This window comes from Pelodiscus sinensis, chromosome 19, assembly GCF_052426305.1.
Source record: "Pelodiscus sinensis isolate ZL-2025 chromosome 19, ASM5242630v1, whole genome shotgun sequence".
NCBI lineage: Eukaryota > Metazoa > Chordata > Testudines > Trionychidae > Pelodiscus > Pelodiscus sinensis.
Genome location: NC_143070.1, coordinates 23,435,343 through 23,454,873, shown reverse-complemented (window position 1 = coordinate 23,454,873; position 19,531 = coordinate 23,435,343). Strand labels below are relative to the sequence as shown.

At 51.7% G+C, this 19,531-nt stretch overlaps 1 protein-coding gene across 3 annotated transcripts; it reads left to right on the top strand.

Moving 5' to 3' along the window:
• Positions 1-4,404: 4,404 nt before the first annotated feature.
• Positions 4,405-18,738, top strand: LOC142821503 (uncharacterized). 3 transcript variants are annotated; one of them, XM_089771097.1, is made up of 5 exons: positions 4,405-5,145; positions 6,017-6,076; positions 8,091-8,291; positions 11,769-11,969; positions 13,306-18,738. In XM_089771097.1, the coding sequence occupies exons 3-5, from the start codon at positions 8,105-8,107 to the stop codon at positions 14,409-14,411; spliced, it is 1,494 nt and encodes a 497-aa protein (XP_089627223.1). In that variant the 5' UTR covers positions 4,405-5,145; positions 6,017-6,076; positions 8,091-8,104; the 3' UTR covers positions 14,412-18,738. The 3 variants fall into 3 exon arrangements, with proteins under 3 accessions (XP_089627223.1, XP_075768748.2, XP_075768749.2); XM_075912634.2 differs by having other exon boundaries at positions 4,743-4,820; XM_075912633.2 differs by having other exon boundaries at positions 4,405-6,076.
• The last annotated feature ends 793 nt before the right edge of the window (positions 18,739-19,531 follow it).

Below are 19,531 nucleotides of genomic sequence, written 5' to 3'. Positions count from 1 at the left end.
AAGTCAGAAACTTGACATGCACTGGCTTATTTGTAGGAGAAAGAAGAAAGAAAATAAAGAAAACTTGGTTCAATATATATAAGTGAATGAGGGCACCAACTTATTTTTACTTTAATTTAGGCAGCTGTCCGAAAGCAAACCGCGGCGATTTGATTGTCAGGAAAATGATTTCTCAGGGCTTTAAAAATGGCCACCCAATTTATGAATGAAGCAAAATGGCTGTTGCACCTTTGTTTGACAAGCTAATGATTTTCCTGCGGTTTGATTGGATAATTGCTGACCGCAGGTTTCCAATGAAACAAAATGGCCACTCGGAGTGCTTCCATTAAGGAGAAAGTTTTCTTAAGTGTTTTTGACAGCCTAACAAGATACCGGAGTTTACAAAAAAGGGTACGGCCATTCTAATAGAAGTTAAGTGTTTTTTTGTAGTTACAGATAGATACAAAGACTCCCTGCGGTTTGATTGACAAGTTAATTGGGTTCCACAATTTATGGCTAAGTGACCTTACCAAAGGCAGTTTTACAATAGAGATAAAGCAGTTTGACTTAAGAAACTATAATAGAGGAACTAAACTTATAACATAGTAACAATTAAAGTGTACACATAAAGAAACACATTGCAGGTATAATTCTCACCCCTGCATTCCAGACTTGGCGTGGCCAGCGTCTTTCTCTCAATCCCTCGGGAAGAAGTAGGGCGAGGTTGGGTATCCCACGGACCTGGGGAGACAATCAATACCTGCCAGCAGGTGTAGGTGATTGGAGCTCAAATGGGGTGGGCTACTAAACCCACTTTATACCCCTTGGGTCACGTCGGCTTCTTCCTGGTCTCAAGTGGCCAATTAGGAAAAATGGCTTTGAACGCCAAGTTTCCCACGAAGGGTGCAAAGCATAATTCACACCTGGGAAAGTGCAGACAATGGGCACCTCTGGTATGTGATGGGCGAAGATTCCTCTCCTGAGACAGTGCAGGCGTGTCAATTACTGGTACTAGCCATCAGTGCGGTGGGAGGCCGCCCAGTCGTCAGCTAGCCCATTTACTGTCTGGTTTCTGTTTATGGTAGAGTCAGGGACAGGCAGCACACCTGCGTTCCCAGGGCATCAAAGGCTGACTGCTTTTCTCTTGCTCTCCGGGGTGGGGTGGGGTGGGGTGGGGTAGGGTAGGGGGGGAACAAGATGGGGTTCATGTTTGGCTACTGGCCCCTGGCCCCGGGAGAGGGGTTCCTAGGCAGAGCTCAGCACCTGTCTACTGCAGCATGAGTCACCAAGCTCCATGAGAGCCGGGGCTTAGGCCGCACGCTCTTTGGGGGGCTCCCATTGGCTGGCTCCAGCAGCTCCCAGCTAGCACACTGGCGTGTGTGGGGCCCATCCTGAGGGGGCGTCTCTCCCCTTTCCCTGCCCAGGAAGCCCATGGGCCCAGCTCAGGCTGGGTGGTTCCCGGCGCATCCTGTGACTGGGCAGGCGCTGGTCAGTGAGGTGCCTGGCGATGGGTCTCAGCCCCTCAGGGCCGGTGAATGTGGCCCCCAGACTTTTCCTCCTGCCTGTGCACGGGGGTTTATTTCCCTTCTGCAGCCTCTGGGGAGCCCGGCGCCGGCGCGACTCTGGCACAGACACAGCGAGGGGAAGGCAGGCGGGGATGTGACTGAAATAAGAGCAGCGGGCAGGGGGCTGAGGTGTGGGGCCTGCACAGACACTTTGTGCTGCGGGGCTGTCAGTGGGGTAGCCCTGGCAACAGGGCAGGTCGGTGTGAGGAGCAAGGGGAGATTTTTTGGCCAAGAGCCTGTTGGGAAGGGATTTCTCAGGGGCTGTACCAGGGTTTGTTGTGACACTGGGAGCAGCCCAAGGCCAGGAGAGGGGCAGAGCCAAGTGTGAGACCCTGGTGTGTCCAGGGAATGGGGGAGGGGGCATCTCCTGTCTGGCACAGGAAGCTCCAGACACCAGACAAGCCACCGTGGAGCATAAGACTCTGTTGGCTGCTCCCCTCCTCCAGCTGCCCTTGAAGAGGAGCTGGGCCCCAAAGCCTCTTATCAGTGTGAGCTCTGGGGGAGGGAAGGACAAGCCAGGGCAGGAAGAAATTTCTCTCTCCCAAGCTCAGACGCTGGGGGTGGGGCAGGGAGTGAAGAGGATAGCGGGGGGAGGGTTAGGCACAAACTGAGAGATCTGCAGCTGGTGGGCTGGTGCTACAGGACACACCAAGCTGGTTCACCAGAGGCTCCTCTATTCCCTGGGCCAGGCAGGAGCGCACCGTGTGCATGTCCGGCTGGTGTGTTCGCCCTGTGAGTAACTTTCATTCCCTTCTCTGGGCCAGTAAATCATTGGTGATGGTGCCATAGGACTAGCTACAGGCGCTGGGTTTGCTTTCAGCCCGGAGGTGCCAGTGACTTGGGGCAAACGCTCCTTTGGGACGGGCAGAAACCAGAGTGTTGTGGGGCTTTGGGAGGGAGCAGGCTATCTGTCACTCAGGGTGTCCTGCTGGGGTGGGGGCAGAGTTCCTTCAAATTTGTTTCCATATATGTGTGGAATAAATGTTGTTCTATGCAATAAGGCAGGTGCAGATGTGCACCACTCAGACACAGGCAGCTGGCTGTGGGGACTCTGCTAATCGGCCGGGCAGCACCTGAATTGCTCCTGAGTGGCTGCCCAAGCGCTCAGCTTACAGGGAACACTGGTGGGGGGGCCCATGAACAGCCCCAGCCCATGTCCTCCCCCGCCAGCCAGAGCACGTGGAAAGTCTGAGGCTCCCCTCAACTGCCCCTGTGGTTCTTACCCCATTCACGTCACAGTAAGAGCTGTCTGGGCAGCGGGGGATCCATGGACCCTCCATCTGTCCTAGGCAGAGCCAGGGGCAGCTTTTGATCCCCCCCCCCCACTTCCAGGGGGATGGTCCTGTGATGGTCCCAGCTGTATTGGCACCTCAGGGCTTCTCCTCTCTGTGCAGGGCTCCAGCTTCTGGCCAGGGTGGGGGGCAGAGCCCAGGGGGAATGGGGAGGGGCAGGGGGAACTGGGGAGAAAGAGGCCAGGCCAGACCTGCCCACAGTCAACAGTGGGAGGGGCCCTTGGCCTCCTGTTCTGGGGCCCCCGAGGGGGATGGGCAAAGGCAGAGGTGGCTCCTTGTGACAGGAGTATCCCGTATCCGTGGGAACACTGCACCCCTGCCCTAGGGGCTGGTGACAGGTGGAGGAGGGGCAGCAGCACATGGGGCTGGGAATGGGAAGGTCCCAGCCACCAGGACCACCCAATCCTGGAGGAAAAGCTGGAGAGAGGCAGGAGGGGAACTGACAGACCCCTCCCCTATTCCAGCCTGTGTCCCTGGGCCAGTCGGAGGGGGGAGGGGCCACACTGGGGTGGGAATGTCCCGGCTCCCAGCGCACTGCCAGGGGCTGCCGGGCCGGGAACAGGAGAAGCAGCAAAGGGGGGGGGGGGGGCAGGTGTGATCCCAGCCCCCAGCAGCAACAGGCCGGCAGAGAATCACGGGGGGGGGGGGGGGGTTGCTATTGGGGGGGGGGCGGTTCCTACAGCCGGGGGGGGGCGGGTCAATCCGACTGCACAGGAACCCAGAGGAGCTGGAGCCATCGCCCCGCAGCTCCATGGCCCGCGGGGGGGAGCAGCCCGGCAGCCAGGGACACGCGTGGGGCAGAGCCCAGGAGCCGGGCGGAGCAGCGAGGGACTTGCCAGGAAGACGGGGCGAGGCCAGGAAGCTCCCGGTCTGACCTAAGCCCTGGCGCTGGACTCCCAGCGGAGTCACTGAACCTCTGCGCATGCGCGATCTCATCGGGCCCCTCCATTCAGTACGGCCGGGGCCGGGTTTTCGTGCTTCCCCGCCCGTCACTCCCGGCCCGCAGCAGCGTCTGACTCCGCGAGCGAGCAGAGGGAGTCAGTGAACTTCTCTGTGATCACTGCGCATGCGCCGCGCGCCCTCAGGCAGCCCTTGGTGCCCTTATTCGCCGCGCTGCTTCGGGGGAGCGAGGAGCAGAGTGAGGTGGGCGGGGCTCTGCGTTGCTGGGAGGGCGGGGCTCTGTGTTGCTGGGAGGGCGGGGCTCTGCGTTGCCTGGAGGGCGGGGCTGCTTGTTTGTTTGTTTGTTTCCCTCTGCGGCGCCTCATTGGCTCCCGTGCGCTCCCTCTGCTCCCGGCAGCTGGGAGAGCCCCGCACTGCGCATGTGCGAGCTTTGCGGACGGGCCTATGGCTGCCGGGGGCCTCGCTCCTGACCCGCCCCCTCCTCCCCCGCCCACGTGTCTGTGGAGCGGCCCCTGCTGGGTGCGCGGCTGCGCCTTCGTTCCGGCGGGGGGAGGAGGGTTGTGGGGCAGGGCCTCAGTGGGAGGGGTTTGTGAGAGGGGCTCACACAGGCGGGGAGTTGGCCAGGTGGGGGGCGGGGAGGCTGCAGCTCGGCTTGTGGGAGTTGGGGAAGGGGCACAGCTGGGCTGGGGTCAGGGCTGTGACCCACCTTCCTGTGCTGCCTGTGGGGGGCTGCTCCAGCCGGGCAGGGGCCTCAGACCAGCTCACTGCTGCCTCTCTGTGGCTGAATGTTGCACATTCAACGCAGGGCCTGTTGGCCCGTCTGTCTCTGGCTGTCGGTGCTTCCAGACGCTCATGCTCGACACAAGCCGAGAGGCCGAAGATTGTGCCTGAGTTTCAGCAGCTGCGGCAGTTCCTGGAGGAAGAAGAGCGACTCCTGCTGGCCCAGCTGGAGAAGCTGAATGAGCAGATTGGGAGGCTCCAGGCTGACACTGTCAGGAAACTCTCTGCTCAGATTTCCCGTCTCAGCGAGTGGATCAGTGAGCTGGAGCGGAAGTGTCAGAAGCCAGGGAGTGAATTCCTGCAGGTGAGACTGAGAGAGCAACATCCCCAGCTCCCCACACAAGGACGATAGGCTCCTGAATAACAAGCGCTGGAGTCCAGCCGTCAGATCTGGGTGTAACTCGGCGGGTGCATTGATGCCATGCGAGTGACCCTTGTGCTTTGCAGAGTCACAGGCACAGAGCTATTAGAGATGGCAAAGCCCCATTCGCTCAGGGGATCCATGGCCCTGGGGCCAGGGCAGGGCCCCTTGTTCCCATGTTTGCAAAATCCCTTCCTTGTGTGTGCCCAGTGCAGCTGAGATTCTTTTCTCACTCTTTTCTCTAGGACTTAAGAAACAGCTTGAGCAGGTAGGTGGCTCACACTCCTGTCATACTGCACAGCGCAGGGAAAGAGCTTGGAGCTGATGTTGGCACCACATCTCCCCAGGGCTCTACAGCCAGATGTTGGATAGAAATGTCTCTGACTCACTTAATTCTGAGGATCTCACCCTTGCACAGCAGACTCTGGAATCCCCCATTCAGGGGCACAGTCTGACTTCAGATATTTCCTAGAGCTGTCACCTCCCTGGGGACTGGCTGCCTCGGGACTGTGGGGCTGGAATATGGGTCTGTCACTGCTGGGCACTGGGCACATTCAGCCCAGGGCAAGGAGTGAAGGATTGGCCATCAAGACTCAATAATAAAGGTATTAGAAACTATTGAATCTGGCCTCTGAAGCCAACCTTCCCCTGCCTCGATTCCCACATGGAGAATGACGGCCACATCATGCTGCTCTTCTTAGAGACACTGAGCGAACAGACCCAACTGCTTGCAAATAGAGCCAGGGGTTTGCAAACTCTAAACCTCCCGTTGGTGTCAAGGGATCAAAATAGGTAAAGTTAATGTCATAACAACGTGTTCCCCCAGCGCAGCTCTAGGTTATGAGGAGAGGTGGTAAGTGACAGAGAAACCAGGTGGGAGGGGATGAGGAGGAAAAAGTAAATCTCACTTTCAGTTTGTGTCTCCTGGAGCGTGAATGAGGCTGCAGAGATGTTGGCTCCGTTGCTGGGAGGTGCCCAAGCGAGAGAGGACACGGAAGGTTTCAGACCTTTTCATACTAAACACTTGTGTGTGTGTCTGTCTGGTCTCTGATACAAGTGAAATGCAGAGTTCAGTGTGAGGACATTGTTATATAGAGGAGAGCCTGGAATTTCACCTCTCTTATCCCTTCCCCCACCAGATACTCTGCCCTCTGCACTGGAGAGAGCAAGAGGAAAATCCCTGGGAGCGTTCAGACAAGGTGAGTTTGCAGGTGGAGATTCTTTAAATGAGAAAATTCCAGTGAAAACATCTTCATGGGATTGTCATTGAAGTTACCAACCAGACCCAGTGACCATGGTGAGCACAGCCCTAAATCTCACCCACTGATCAGTGAGGAGCCCCAGGGGCACTGCATGGGGATCTGCAGACACTTTGAGAATCACTGATCTACAGAGTGTGATGCTAAAGGGGTGAAGTTCAATCTCACAACGGACGGCACCCTTCAGGCTAGGATTTCACTGCTCAGTTTCAATCTGGGGTTGGTTTCAAACAATAAAAAGGCTGAGAGCTGTCTGGCTTCCACGGTATCAGTTTGTTCATGGCGAGAAACTGCTGGATCCCCAAGGGCTCTACAGTCTAGAGCAGGCATGGGCAAAATACAGCCCAGGGGCCGTATCTAGCTCGCCAGGCCATCGGATCTGGCCCACTGATGCTTGGTGACTCATGGGCTTCTTCCGTGCTTCCCACTTCCCACCTGCAAGCCACTAAAAGCGAAGGCGAGCCTGGAGGTGAAGCGGGAAGGCATCAGGGACTGCTTCCACCCCCAAGACAATCTCATTGGCTGGTTTCTGGCCAGAAAGGAAGCAATGTGCCCCCTCCCCTCTGGCTCATAGTTATTCACACACCCACATGGCCCCGCAGCCTTTGCAAGGATTAGGCAGGCTCCCTGCCTGCCTCAGAGAGGTGCTTGGCTGCTGGTCGGGAGTCACTCTGGTAAGTCTCCTGGCTAAAGCCTGCATCTGGCACCCCAACCTCTCTCTGCCCCCCACTCCACATATCCAAACTCTTTGTTCTCTTCCTGCATTCAAGTATGCAAAAAGCTCTTCATGGTCAGAAACCCTCAGCCCCTTATTTGTCCACTCAGCTGGTTCTCTAAATTAACTTTTCTTTAAATATCTCTTGATGTGTTCATATCAACACTGGGCGACTTTCTAGAAAACATGCTGTGGGGGAACAGAGCTCTGTGCCTGGGTAGCTGGACTAAGTGTAATGAGTGTGATGGCGCGTTGGGGTCCCCTGCCTCCTGCACCCCCGAAAGGGCACGAACAGACTCCACCAGCCGGTAGAACAGAGGGAGTTTATTGCCTCTCCAGAATACAGCACAGCCCAGATATCACCAGGTTACAGGACAGGCCTAGGATGCCTCAGCCCCCCTTGATATGGGGGGGGTCCGGCTTCTATACCCCCCAGCTTGTTGCTGAGGCTGCTTTCTCCATGCTCCCAGACAGAAACTAAACTAACTCTCCTCCAGCCCTGCCCCCCAGCCAGGGCAGCATCCACCTTCCTTGTTCCTCTCCATGGGGGGTAGCTGGTCAGACAGGTTGAGATACCCTTTTTGCATAGTGACTCATCGCCTGTCTTGCTCGGTGCTGCTAGAGACAGTGGCCAGTGAGTTAGCAAGTTCCCCCCCACTACTTCACAGGCTTGTGCCACAGAGGGTACAGACTGCATATCCTAGGAACACCATCCTGTGCAACCCACTGGCAGGTATATCTAAGCCTTTACCACACAGATGAAAAATAGTCCAGGTTCTTTGTTAAGGATAGGGGAATATGGTCCCTTATACCACCCCCTTTCTTTAGGGGCATGGTACACAGCACAATAGCTGCTATTAAAGATGGAGCACTGGAGAGCAAACAACAGATCCTGTAGGATCTGATCTGGTTGAAAAAGGTCTGTCCTACCACACTGGCCAGGTAGCAGGCTATTGTTATATACCAGTATGGGGTTGTAGATGTGTCTGGTGCTGGGAACTATAAAGAGGGAATTATTGTACCAGGCGCTGCTCTCTGCATACGGACTAAAGTTTAAGGAGACAATAGAGGCATTACTAATGCCAAACAAAGGTCTGTGACCAAGAGAGACATTGATAATATTCCCCCAGCAATTTAATGTCTCCTGGTGAGTATAATTATTTTGGTGTGAGTAAATTTTGGTGTGGAAAGGATTAAAGCCCTTTTTGAAATGTCTCTGATTCTCTTTTTCCCCGACAGGCTGCAGAACACCCATGTCTGACTCCAGCTCAGCCCCTGGCCTGCAGAGGCGGGGACAGGAAATGGCCATGTTGGAGCCAGTGACCTTCGAAGACGTGGCTGTGTATTTCTCTGAGGCGGAATGGTCTCTGCTGGACCCGAGCCAGAGAGCCCTCCACAGGGATGTGATGCAGGAGAATTATGAGGCTGTGAGCTGGCTGGGTGAGGATTCCTGTCCCCTTGGGTAACAGAAGCTGGGTGGGTTCTGGAGCAGCTGGGTTGGGTTTGATTCAGGGTCCCTCATTGCCCGAACCCCCAATATCAGCAGTATCTGCCCCAGTAATCCTGGCTCCTGTGTGAGAGGAGGTTCAGTGACATAATAGTGGTGCTGCTCTTCCCACAGCCAAGGTCTCATTGTGGTTCCAGCCATCTTGCCCATGTTGTGCCTTGGCCAGAGGTGTCAGTGGAAGGGCCCAGGCAGGAACGGCAGGTATCAGAGTTGTGGGGCTGGGTGCAGCTGCTCTTAGTGTCTGCAGAGTCCCCTTGTGCTTGTGCCGCAGAGGGGACAGACTGCATGCGTAAGGATAGCTTCTGATGCCATTAATTCATGAATTTTAAGGTCTTATCCTGCAAACACTCAGCACATGTGTTTAATAATATGCATCTGAATACTCATATTAACTTCACTTCCTCTCTGTTGTGGAGAGAGTTTATAAAGTCTGTGTCAGATGAGAGTACCAAAGTTTGGGCTGCAAATCAATGCATGAAGACTAAGGATTATAAATACTGCAGCCCAAATTAAATTAAACCTATCTCCATGTTCAGGCAGATGAATATGTGGCTTGTTAGCAGAAACATTGGGTGCTGAGAACTGAATCCCATTGTTGCAGGCAAGATAATGTAACTGAAGCCAGATATTGAGAAAAATAAATATGGCTTTCCGATCTAAATCATGTGTGGTGTTTATGGAATATCTAGACTCAGCGTTTGCCCAAAACTTCACATTCCAGCATGTGTGTCACCAGCAACAGAGCCTGGGCAGAATTGGGGTGTGGAGAGGATTAAAGCCCTTTTTGTAATGTCTCCAATTCCCCTTCTCCCCCTGTGTCAGCCGATGGTCAGGGCAGTGTGTGTGTGTGTGTGTGTGTTACACCCGAGTCTTCAACTGCTGGGACACAAGGCCCCGTCGCAGTGGGCAGTCTACGAGAGACTGACGGGCACCCCGAGGAGTTTAACGTCCATGTCTTTGTCCGCTAGGATCGGGATCCCTTCGCGGAGGGCAGCCAACAGGCTGACAGATGCCCCAGAGTTTATAGGAAGAGCTTATTACATCTCAGATATTAACTGCTAGGATACAGGATCCCTTCGCAGCGGGCAGCCTAGGGAAGACTGAGAGATGCCCCTACAGATCTGTCCTCTGGAAGCGACATGATCCAAATGACCCAGCTCTTCCTATATCTGTCTATGACTGGCTGAAGTTCTTTTAAATTGTGCTTGGTTCTATTACAGCAACTGAAGGAGTCAGGTTACAGCTTAAACAGTTTCAGGTTTATTAAAGAGGCTTATAAATCATATGGTTACAATGGCTATTGCTCTATTTCTTAACTGCTAGTAATAACAGATCTTATGGTTACACAGGAAGAAGGAAGATAGAAATTAGAAATAATGGTACCAAGTGACAGCTTAATCTTTAAAGAGCTCTATTCTATGCATGCACTAAAACAAAAGGACACATACGGGTACAATTTTTACCCCCTCCTGCATTGCTCGGTCCCAGCGTGTCAGGCCAGGATCGGTCCCTCAATTCCTCGGAAAGACGAAATACGAGGTGGGCGTCCCTGTGGACCTCGGGAGGTCAATCTCCTAACCCGACCAGCAGATAGATGGTAGATTGATGCTCAAAGTGAGTGTGCTGCTGGACTCATCTTTATACCCATGGGGTCACGTATTTCTCTTTCTTATCTGTGATGCCAAATGGTGCTGGTCCGTCTTTGTGACACCAGTTCTTACAAGGAAGTTGTGAACTAAATTTAAACTTGTAAGAGAGAGAACTAAATTGGGAGAACTGGGCATTCTTTTCTCAGTGGGAGATTCCTCTCCCAGGGACAACTGTGTGTGATCGTATCAATATAGGTGTCAGCCAGGGCAGTTCTCACAGCTTCGAGGTCAGCTTATTGCCTTAATCGTTCTTTCTCATATCTATGTTTTCAGCTTACCCAGGGTCAGATGAGCCGGCATATCCTGGCCTCGCATCGAGGCTTCAAAGGCTATGCTGATTTTATTGCTTCTCTCTGCCCTGCATTCTCCAGGCACTTCAGAGGGGCAAACAAGATGGATGTGACAGGGGGGGCCTGTCTGGCTACATTCCACCTCCTAATACGACACACCAGTCCCAGGAATGCAAGATGGTGGTGTGCCAGCACCTCTAGCCCACCTTGGAGGAATCTAAAAGTACCCAATGGCCTGATTAGAGGGCTTGGGGTCGAGGAATTGGCTGGGATCTTTTCCCAGCGCTGTATATCGAATGTGTGCAGAGGAAATGGCTGCATTAACCAAGCATCTGACAACACACAATATTATACAAAAGGCAATTATTACAATCAAAATAATCAAAACAGTGGTTATGATAGAATGTAAGAAAGGAGTTAAGAAGAGTCCCAGCTGTTAGGCTAACCAACTTAGCCATGAGAATTCTCCATCTTTAGTTACAGCATGTAACATTTTAACTGCATCTTTTATGGCAGACACATCCTGTTCAATCTGCCCTGACTGATTTACATAGAAACAGCAAGACTGATTAATTACAGCACAGACTCCTCCTTGTTGAGCCAAAATTGCATCTAATGCTATCCTATTTTGCAGGGCAAAGCAGGCCACTGATTGGATCTGCTCGTTGAGCAGGCCTAGGGCATCTGCAGTGTGGTTGAAAGCTATTTCTAGTTGCCCTGACACATTTACTATGGCTTGTTCAAGTTCAGTTACACCAAGGCAGAAATGCACGGGTAAATCGATGAAAACCTATGGGGCGTCTCACAAGAGGGGTAATAGTAAATTTCCTCTTGGATCGATGCAGGAAGCTTCCAAGGTTTGTAATACCTGGAGCTGTAATGTGTGGGTGTACTGTTAATCCTCCAGGCACCGCATGTCCTAGGGAACACCATCCTGTCCAACCCACTGGCAGGTATTTCTAAGTCTTTACCTCACAGATGAAAAATAGTCCAGGTTCTTTGTTAAGGATAGGGGAATATGGTACCTTATACTACCCCCTTCCCATGGGCCTTTCTTTAGGGGCATGGTACACAGCACAACAGCTGCTATTAATGATGGAGCACTGGAAAGCGAACTACAGATCCTGTAGGATCCGATCTGGTCAAAAAAGGTCTGCCCTAGCACACTGGCCAGGTAGCAGGCTATTGTTATATACCAGTGTGGGGTTGTAGATGTGTCTGGTGCTGGGAACTATAAAAAGGGAATTATTGTACCAGGCGCTGCTCTCTGGATACGGACTAAAGTTTAAGGAGACAATAGAGGCATTACTAATGCCAAACGAAGGTCTGTGACCAGGGGAGACATTGATAATATTCCCCCAGCAATTTAATGTCTCCTGTTGAGTATAATTATTTTGGTGTGAGTAAATTTTGGTGTGGAAAGGATTAAAGCCCTTTTTGAAATGTCTCCGATTCTCCTTTTCCCCGACAGGCTGCAGAACACCCATGTCTGACTCCAGCTCAGCCCCTGGCCTGCAGAGGCGGGGACAGGAAATGGCCGTGGCAGAGCTGGTGAGCTTCGAGGAGGTGGCTGTGTATTTCTCTGGGGAGGAATGGGCCCTGCTGGACCCGGGCCAGAGAGCCCTCTACAGGGATGTGATGCAGGAGAATTACGAGGCTGTGAGCTGGCTGGGTGAGGATTCCTGTCCCCTTGGGTAACAGAAGCTGGGTGGGCTCTGGAGCAGCTGGGTTGGGTTTGGTTCAGGGTCCCTCATTGCCCGAACCCCCAGTATCAGCAGTATCTGCCCCAGTAATCCTGGCTCCTGTGTGAGAGGAGATTTAGTGACATAATAGTGATGCTGCTCTTCCCACAGCCAAGGTCTCATTGTGGTTCCAGCCATCTTGCCCATGTTGTGCCTTGGCCAGATGTGTCAGTGGAAGGGTCCAGGCAGGAACAGCATGTATCAGAGTTGTGGGGCTGAGTGCAGCTGCTCTTATTGTCCACAGGGTCTCCTTGAGCTATTGTGCTGAGCCCTTAGAAGGAAGGTACCAACTCAGAGTCCTTCCCTGCCTCTGGTAGATTCTGTGTAAGCCAGAGAGGCACCAAATGGCAGGCCCAACTGGCCACAAGAGGAGGGCTGCTGCTGCTGGCAGAGTAGAACCAAGGCTGCAAAAGGGGAGCTGAGCTGCAGGAGCATCTACGAGCAGCAGAGAAGCATCCCATCCCATCTCCACCTTGGCTGGCCACAGGAGCAGACCAACACTGCCCTGGCTGTCTGCAGGACCGACCGCTGTTGTGGGCAGGTGACAGGGCCCACCATGGCACAGTCAGTCAGGATCAGGAGTGTGGACCATAGGCAGGGCCTGAAGTGGACAGCCAAGGATTCATTTTCCTGATCAGAGAATTCCCCTGCCTCCTTCTGGCTCAAGTAGAGCATCTGAGCCCAAGAGCACGGCAAGTCCAGCCCCCAGCTAAGAGCTTTATGGGCAGAGCCCCTAGGGCTCTAGAGCTCTGCTGGATCCTTTCCCTCCCAGACCTAGAGACCTGACATGCGTCAGCTCAAATCTGAGTCCTAGCTAGAGGCATCTGTCAGTCCTGAAAGTCTTAGAGCTCTCCCCTTATGAGCAGTGTCTTCCTGTCCTGCCCAAGTATGCAACAGGCCCTAAGGGAGACTGAGTTGTATCCTGCAGAGTGCAGCAGAGTGCTCAGTTCCCCATGGGAGTCAGCTGGGCTATTCCCAACATGGTTGTGGGTGGGAGGAGGATGGAATTAGTGAGTCCTGGGATGTTGTACCAGCCAGAGACCAGAGATCAAGTCTGACTGGCCCTTCAGCCTGTCTTCAACTCCAGTTTGAGAGTGCTGCATGGGGAAAGAGTTATGGGGGTGAAGGGGATGAACTCGGCTCATGATTATTGAATCTTTCCAGCCATTCTTTGGGTTTGTCCTGCAATTTCTGTTCACCATTCAGAATTTTTCTTTCAGCTCAGCTCAAGGAATGACTCCCATGTGGTTTCTCTCTCTATCCCAGCAGGTGATGGGATGCTAAATGAGAACAGTGAGAGGAACCTTCAGGAGGAAGGACCTGAACAAATGGCTCCATGTGGGGTGTTAGTGGAAAGATGTGAAGAGTATGTTTCTCAGAGTCCTGAACAAGAAGAGACTTGTGAGAGTCAGCATAGTCTACAAAGGCAGCAGGGAAACCATCTAGGAGCAGGACAGGATAAATCCAGTCACAGGAGCAGAAGGTTGAAAACAAACACAGAAACTGTTCAAAAGAAAATCCATCAACATTCACCTTGTTCTTGCAGTGACTGTGCAACTCTTATTAAACATGGAAGAGCCCAAACAGGAGAGAAACCCTTCAGCTGCTCTAACTGTGGGAAAAGATTCAATCACCGGTCAGAACTTGTTAGACATAAAAGAGTTCACACGGGAGAGAAACCCTTCAGCTGCTCTGACTGTGGGAAAAGCTTCAGTCGGCAGTCATACCTTGTTATCCATAGGAGAGTTCACACGGGAGAGAAACCCTTCAGCTGCTCTGACTGTGGGAAAAGCTTCAATCGGCGGTCAAACCTCGTTACCCATAGGAGAACCCACACAGGAGAGAAACCCTTCAGCTGCTCTGACTGTGGGAAAAGCTTCAGTGACAAGTCACAGCTTGTTATCCATAGGAGAGCCCACACAGGAGAGAAACCCTTCAGCTGCTTTGACTGTGGGAAAAGCTTCCGTCACAGGTCATACCTTGTTATCCATAGGAGAGCCCACACAGGAGAGAAACCCTTCAATTGCTCTGACTGTGGGAAAAGATTCAGTGACCGGTCACAGCTTGTTATGCATAGGAGAGTTCACACGGGAGAGAAACCCTTCAGCTGCTCTGATTGTGGGAAAAACTTCAGTCAGAGCTCAACCCTTGTTAGCCATAGGAGAGCCCACACAGGAGAGAAACCCTTCAGTTGCTCTGACTGTGGGAAAAGCTTCAGTCACAGGTCACATCTTGTTAGACATGTGAGAGCCCACACAGGGGAGAAACCCTTCAGCTGCTCTGACTGTGGGAAAAGCTTCAGTCAGACCTCAATCCTTGTTAGACATAGGAAAACCCATATGAAAGAAGCTATTCACCTACATTCACACTAGGAAATGGTGCAGTCAGAGGTCACACCTTGTTGTCCATGAGAACTCTCACAGGAGAGAAATCCTTTAACTGCTCTGACTTTGGGAAATGCTATACCTAGAGGTCAAGCCTTGTTGCATATAATTGATCCCACACAGGTAAGAAACCCTATAGTGGGGGTGAGCAAAATTTTCTCTGTTGGCAGACTCCAGCCTTCCTAAGACATTGATCCTGTCCACAAGGCAGTGCCAGGCCCCACCTCCAAATGAAGATGTACTGAGGGGGAAGGAGCTAATCCCCACCCCATCTTCATGCCTTGTAGCCACTAGGGAGGAGGTAGCGCTAGGCTGAGTCTTTGCCACCCAACCTGAGGCCGGCACTAGAGGCACTGAGCCACTGCACTGCTGGCCTCAAGGTCCTCATGGCCATGTCAGGGGTGCCTCTGGTGCTTTTTCTTGGCTGCGTGGCTGCAGCAGCACCTCTAGCCCTGGACTGAATGGGTGCAGTAGTGGTGCCGCTGGTGTCCAGGGCTGGTCCTAGTCTGTGTGGTTGCTGCTGCAGCAGAAGAGCCTCCCTCCGGGGTGACCAGGACAGTGTGGCTGGAGATGTTGCTGCAAGGGGGCCCAAAGCCAGGTAATATTTGCTTTCCTTCCCAGACACTCCCTCCCAATCTCCTCAATTCCCTTTCCCCCAGCAGCCAGCACTCCGAACTTACACTGACACCCTCCTTTTTTCTTGCACTCTCTCTCTACTGGCCACACACTGCACCTTCCCCTAGGCCAGACACCTGCCTGCTTCTGCATCCCAGATCCTTCTTCAAGACCCCAACCCTTTCTTGAGGCCCCTGTCACTTTATTGGATTTTAAGGTGTGCATACTCACCTTAAGATCTTTGCTGTACTCACGGGAAACTGTTTGCCCCAAATTTGGTACAGAGTGGGCCATGCGAGGTGTCAAATGCAAGCTGATATTGTGCTGATTCTATGTGTGGTATTCATGTACTTTTTGGATTTTGTATGGGGAGTTATGACTATGGGCTCTGCTGATGCTGCATATGGACTGCCTGTCATGAGGAAGGAATGTCCAATGACTTACTATGCTAATCAGTATGGCTCCAAGGACAATGGTTCTCAGGGTGGCCTATGCACATCTGAGGAATGCGTGTGGAAAGCTGCAAAGCAGCCAGGGCACAATGGCTGCTGGCATATGAAACAGGTCACTTGACCATGTCACTAGCTCCAGCTTGGGAGACACCAGAAATGAATATCAAATGCCATGAGGGAGGCTCCATCTTGTCTTCAGTCTTGCTACTTATCCCAGATGCATCCTTACTAAGGACAGAGACACGGGAAGGATTGCTGACCCATCCTGACATACGATGTATGCCAAAGACTTTTATGCTAGCAGTTTGTAACATCTCCACTAAGATCCTGCATCAAGAACTTGCTGATTGATGTATACAATGTATTCTCTTTAAGGGTATGTCTACACTACCCTGCTAGTTCGAACTAGCGGGGGTAATGTAGTCATCCGCAGTTGAAATGAAGCCCGGGATTTGAATTTCCTGGGCTTTATTTGCATGAAGCCAGCCGGCGCCATTTTTAAATGCCGGCTAGTTCGAACCCCGTGCCGTGCGGCTACACGTGGCACGGAGTAGCTAGTTCGGATTAGGCTGGGATATTAAAATGGTTTTGTCTGTCTTGAACCCTAAAGCTAGCATGTGTTTATTCCATGACAGTTCTGATGCCGTGACTCAGATCCCCACACATCCTGTTTTTCGCTTGGGAAAAACCATAGGCCACTCCCTAACTAACTCTGGGCACCGCAAGCAAGGTGAGAGTTTTTTAAATTCCTACTTTGAGAATCAGTAGAGGGCTTCCAGTTGGCTTCATGTGCTTGGTGGAATTGCTGGATCCGAACTTTTAAACTCAGGTCAGTTCAAAACCAGTGTGCCTGCTTAAAAAAACCCAGTTCTGTCAGGAATTTGGAAATAAGAACGTTCTGGATGGAGAGTCTGGTATATAAGTCCGGTTGTTAAATCATGCGTTTGTTGAGTGTGTGAATGTATCTGACTGAGTTTGTGATTCCTGAGAAATGAGCATTGAGTCTTGTCTCCCTGGGATAGACTCCTAGGGCATCCGTTAGCCACCGTGGCTGCCTGCTGCGAAGGAGCAAGCAGCTCTAGCAGTTGAAGTCTTGGATGGTATGAGGTCTCAGTGGTGACTAACCCCATTTACCCCTCCCTATCTTGAGCTACATCCCATTACCGGGGGGTCAGGATCACCTCAGTGACAGAAATTGCGAGATGATGCCTGGGTAGTGATGGGTCAGGATCATCTTGGCGACAGAAATCGCGGGATGATGCCTGGACGGTGCAGACTTCCCCACTAGTGGACCTGTGTTTCCCAGTGTAAATGAGGTAATAGGTACTGGACAGTCAAAGGAGATTCCCGTTCCCCCTTAAGGGGACTCCAGCATATTATATGTATGTGCATTGCTCTCCTAAAACTTGCAAGTTTCTGGGTAAGTGGGATATGTACACATAAAATGATTCATCTAGACAGTTTCTGGTGAAAGGTACTTTTAATATAGGTAAAATAGTGCACTTAAAGGGTGCCTTGGAATCCATAGGATCTAAGATACCCCAGGTTCAATGGGATGCCTTTTTCAATTGGTATGAGGAGGTGTCCAAAAGGAAAACTGAATCTCAAATTAGGAGTATAAAAGACTCACAAAAAACAAAAATAAAAAAAATCTTAAATTACATTTAAAACAAATCAAGAAAAATTGGCTACTCCTTGAAATCCAATCTGCAGTGGTATAAGAAAACGTCCAGGCACTTAAATAAATCCTGGGTAAGGAGTCTAAAGGACTCCCCCCCAAAATTAAATTGAAATCTTTTAAAACAATCAAATTGAAATATTTGGCTACAGACACTTTGTTAAATCTACTAAAAAAATGAGAGATAAGAAATGCTATTAACACTTAACTGGTTAACTGCATAAAAGAATGGAATATATACATTGTACATTTATTGTAAGAGCTGCACCCTTAAAGGTTAAATTAACTTTGATAGGCGCTACACATGCAAACCACTAGTTCGAACTTAATTCGAACTAATGGAGCACTTAATTCGAACTAGGTAAACGTCATTCTACGAGGACTAACGCCTAGTTCGAATTAAGTAGTTCGAATCAAGGGCTGTGTAGCCACTTAATCCGAACTAGTGGGAGGCTAGCCTTCCCTGGCTTGCCCTGGTGGCCACTCTGGGCTCCGCCAGGGAAACTTGTCTGCCCCCCTCCCGGCCCCAGAGCCCTTAGAGGGGCAGGGCCTGGCTACGGTGCCCGTGACAGGTGCAAGCCTGCCAGCACCCAGCCAGCAGACCCTGCACCTGGCACGGCATGAGCCAGCCACCTGCTGCCACCCAGCCCTCCACCTCTTCCCAGGACCAGGCTGGCAGCTCCCGGGAGCCTGCCCGGGACTGCAAAAGGTGGGCACCCACCTGGTCTAGTGCAGACATCATGGACCTCATCGAGGTTTGGGGGAAAGCCTCCAATGTACACGACCTCCGCACTAGGCACAGGCAAGTGGCCATCTAGGACAGGATAGCTGCCAGCCTGGCCACCCAGGAGCAGGTTTGCATGAAAATCAAGATGGTCGAGTGAGACCCCCAACCTTGAGCCCTGATCTTAGAACATAAAAACATAAGAATGGCCGCACTGGGTGAGACCAAAGGTCCATCTAGCCCAGTAGCCTGTCCGCCGACAGCGACCAACACTAGGTACCCTGGAGGGGATGGACCGAAGACAATGACCAAGCCATTTGTCTCGTGCCATCCATCTCCTGCCTTCCACAAACAGAGGCCAGGGACACCATTTCTACCCCCTGGCTAATACCACTCCATAGACCCAGCTTCCATGAGTTGATCTAACTTCTCTTTAAACGCTGTTATAGTTCTAGCCTTCACAGCTTCCTGCAGCAAGGTGTTCCACAGGTTGACTATTTGCTTTGTGAAGAAGAACTTTCTGTTATTAGTTTGAAGCCTGCTACCCATTCATTTCTTTTGGTGTCCTCTAGTCCTTCTATTATGGGAACTAATGAAGAACTTTTCTTTATGCACCCTCTCCACACCACTCATGCTTTTATAGACCTCCATCATATCCCCCCTCAGTCTCCTCTTTTCTAAGCTGAAAAGTCCCAGTCTCTTTAGCCTCTCTTCATATGGGACATGTTCCAAACCCCTGATCATTTTAGTTGCCCTCCCCTCTCCCACCCTCTCTCTTCCTCTCTCCCACCTCCTTTTCCCAGTCTCCCCGAGTTTTGTTCAATAAAGAGAGTTTCTATTTTTGAACACACGTGCCCTTTATTTTGTACATCAGGAAGGGGGGCTAGGGAGGGGTAAGTGGAAGGAGGTGAGGGAGGAATGGAGTACGAGCCCCCGATGGGGAGGACTGGTGTGGCTCTGCAGGCTCCTCGGGGTGGAAGCTCTCCTGCAGCCCCCCGATTGACACCCCCCCAGATGGCAGCCTGCGGCAAGTGCAGCCGGGCTGATGGCCGAGTGCTGTGATGTGCCGAGTGTGGGCACTCAGGGCACTCCAAGCCAGGACTGCTTTGCAAGCAGGGAACCCCTGAGAACTGTCTGTCTGGGGTGGGGGTTGGGTCCCTTTAAGCACAGCCCTCGGCTAGCCTGAGACTGGAGCTCCACACTCTCAGGCCTAACCTGATGCCCTGCCGGCACTGCTTCCAGCCATCCTTAACCTCGGTTCAGGGTCCACTCAATGTGGACATGATAGTTCGAATTAGCAAAATGCTAATTCGAACTAGTTTTTAGGTCTAGATGCACTAGTTTGAATTAGCTTAGTTCGAATTAACTAATTCGAATTAAGTTAGTTCAAATTAGTGCTGTAGTGTAGACTTACCCTAAGAAAACAAATCATACACTTTTGGCTTGCTTTCAGATCCAAGGTTGTATGAATAACAAACTGCCTGTTTATTTCAGAAAAATGTGGGGCCCGCTGTCCCCCATAAGTAAGCTTGTAACATTGTATATGATTCTTTTCCAGAAAAAAAATCTTTTTGATTGCTGGAATAATAACTAGCAAATGCCTTGTTTTTAAAAAAAGAGTTTCTAGCAGTAAATTCTC

Bases quoted from the DNA above. Each gene is read 5' to 3' on its own strand.
- LOC142821503 (XM_089771097.1), top strand. From the start codon at position 8,105: ATGTCTGACTCCAGCTCAGCCCCTGGCCTGCAGAGGCGGGGACAGGAA. The intron at 8,292-11,768 runs GTGAGGATTCCT...TTTCCCCGACAG, and splicing joins TGAGGCTGTGAGCTGGCTGG to GCTGCAGAACACCCATGTCT. The intron at 11,970-13,305 runs GTGAGGATTCCT...TCTCTATCCCAG, and splicing joins CGAGGCTGTGAGCTGGCTGG to CAGGTGATGGGATGCTAAAT.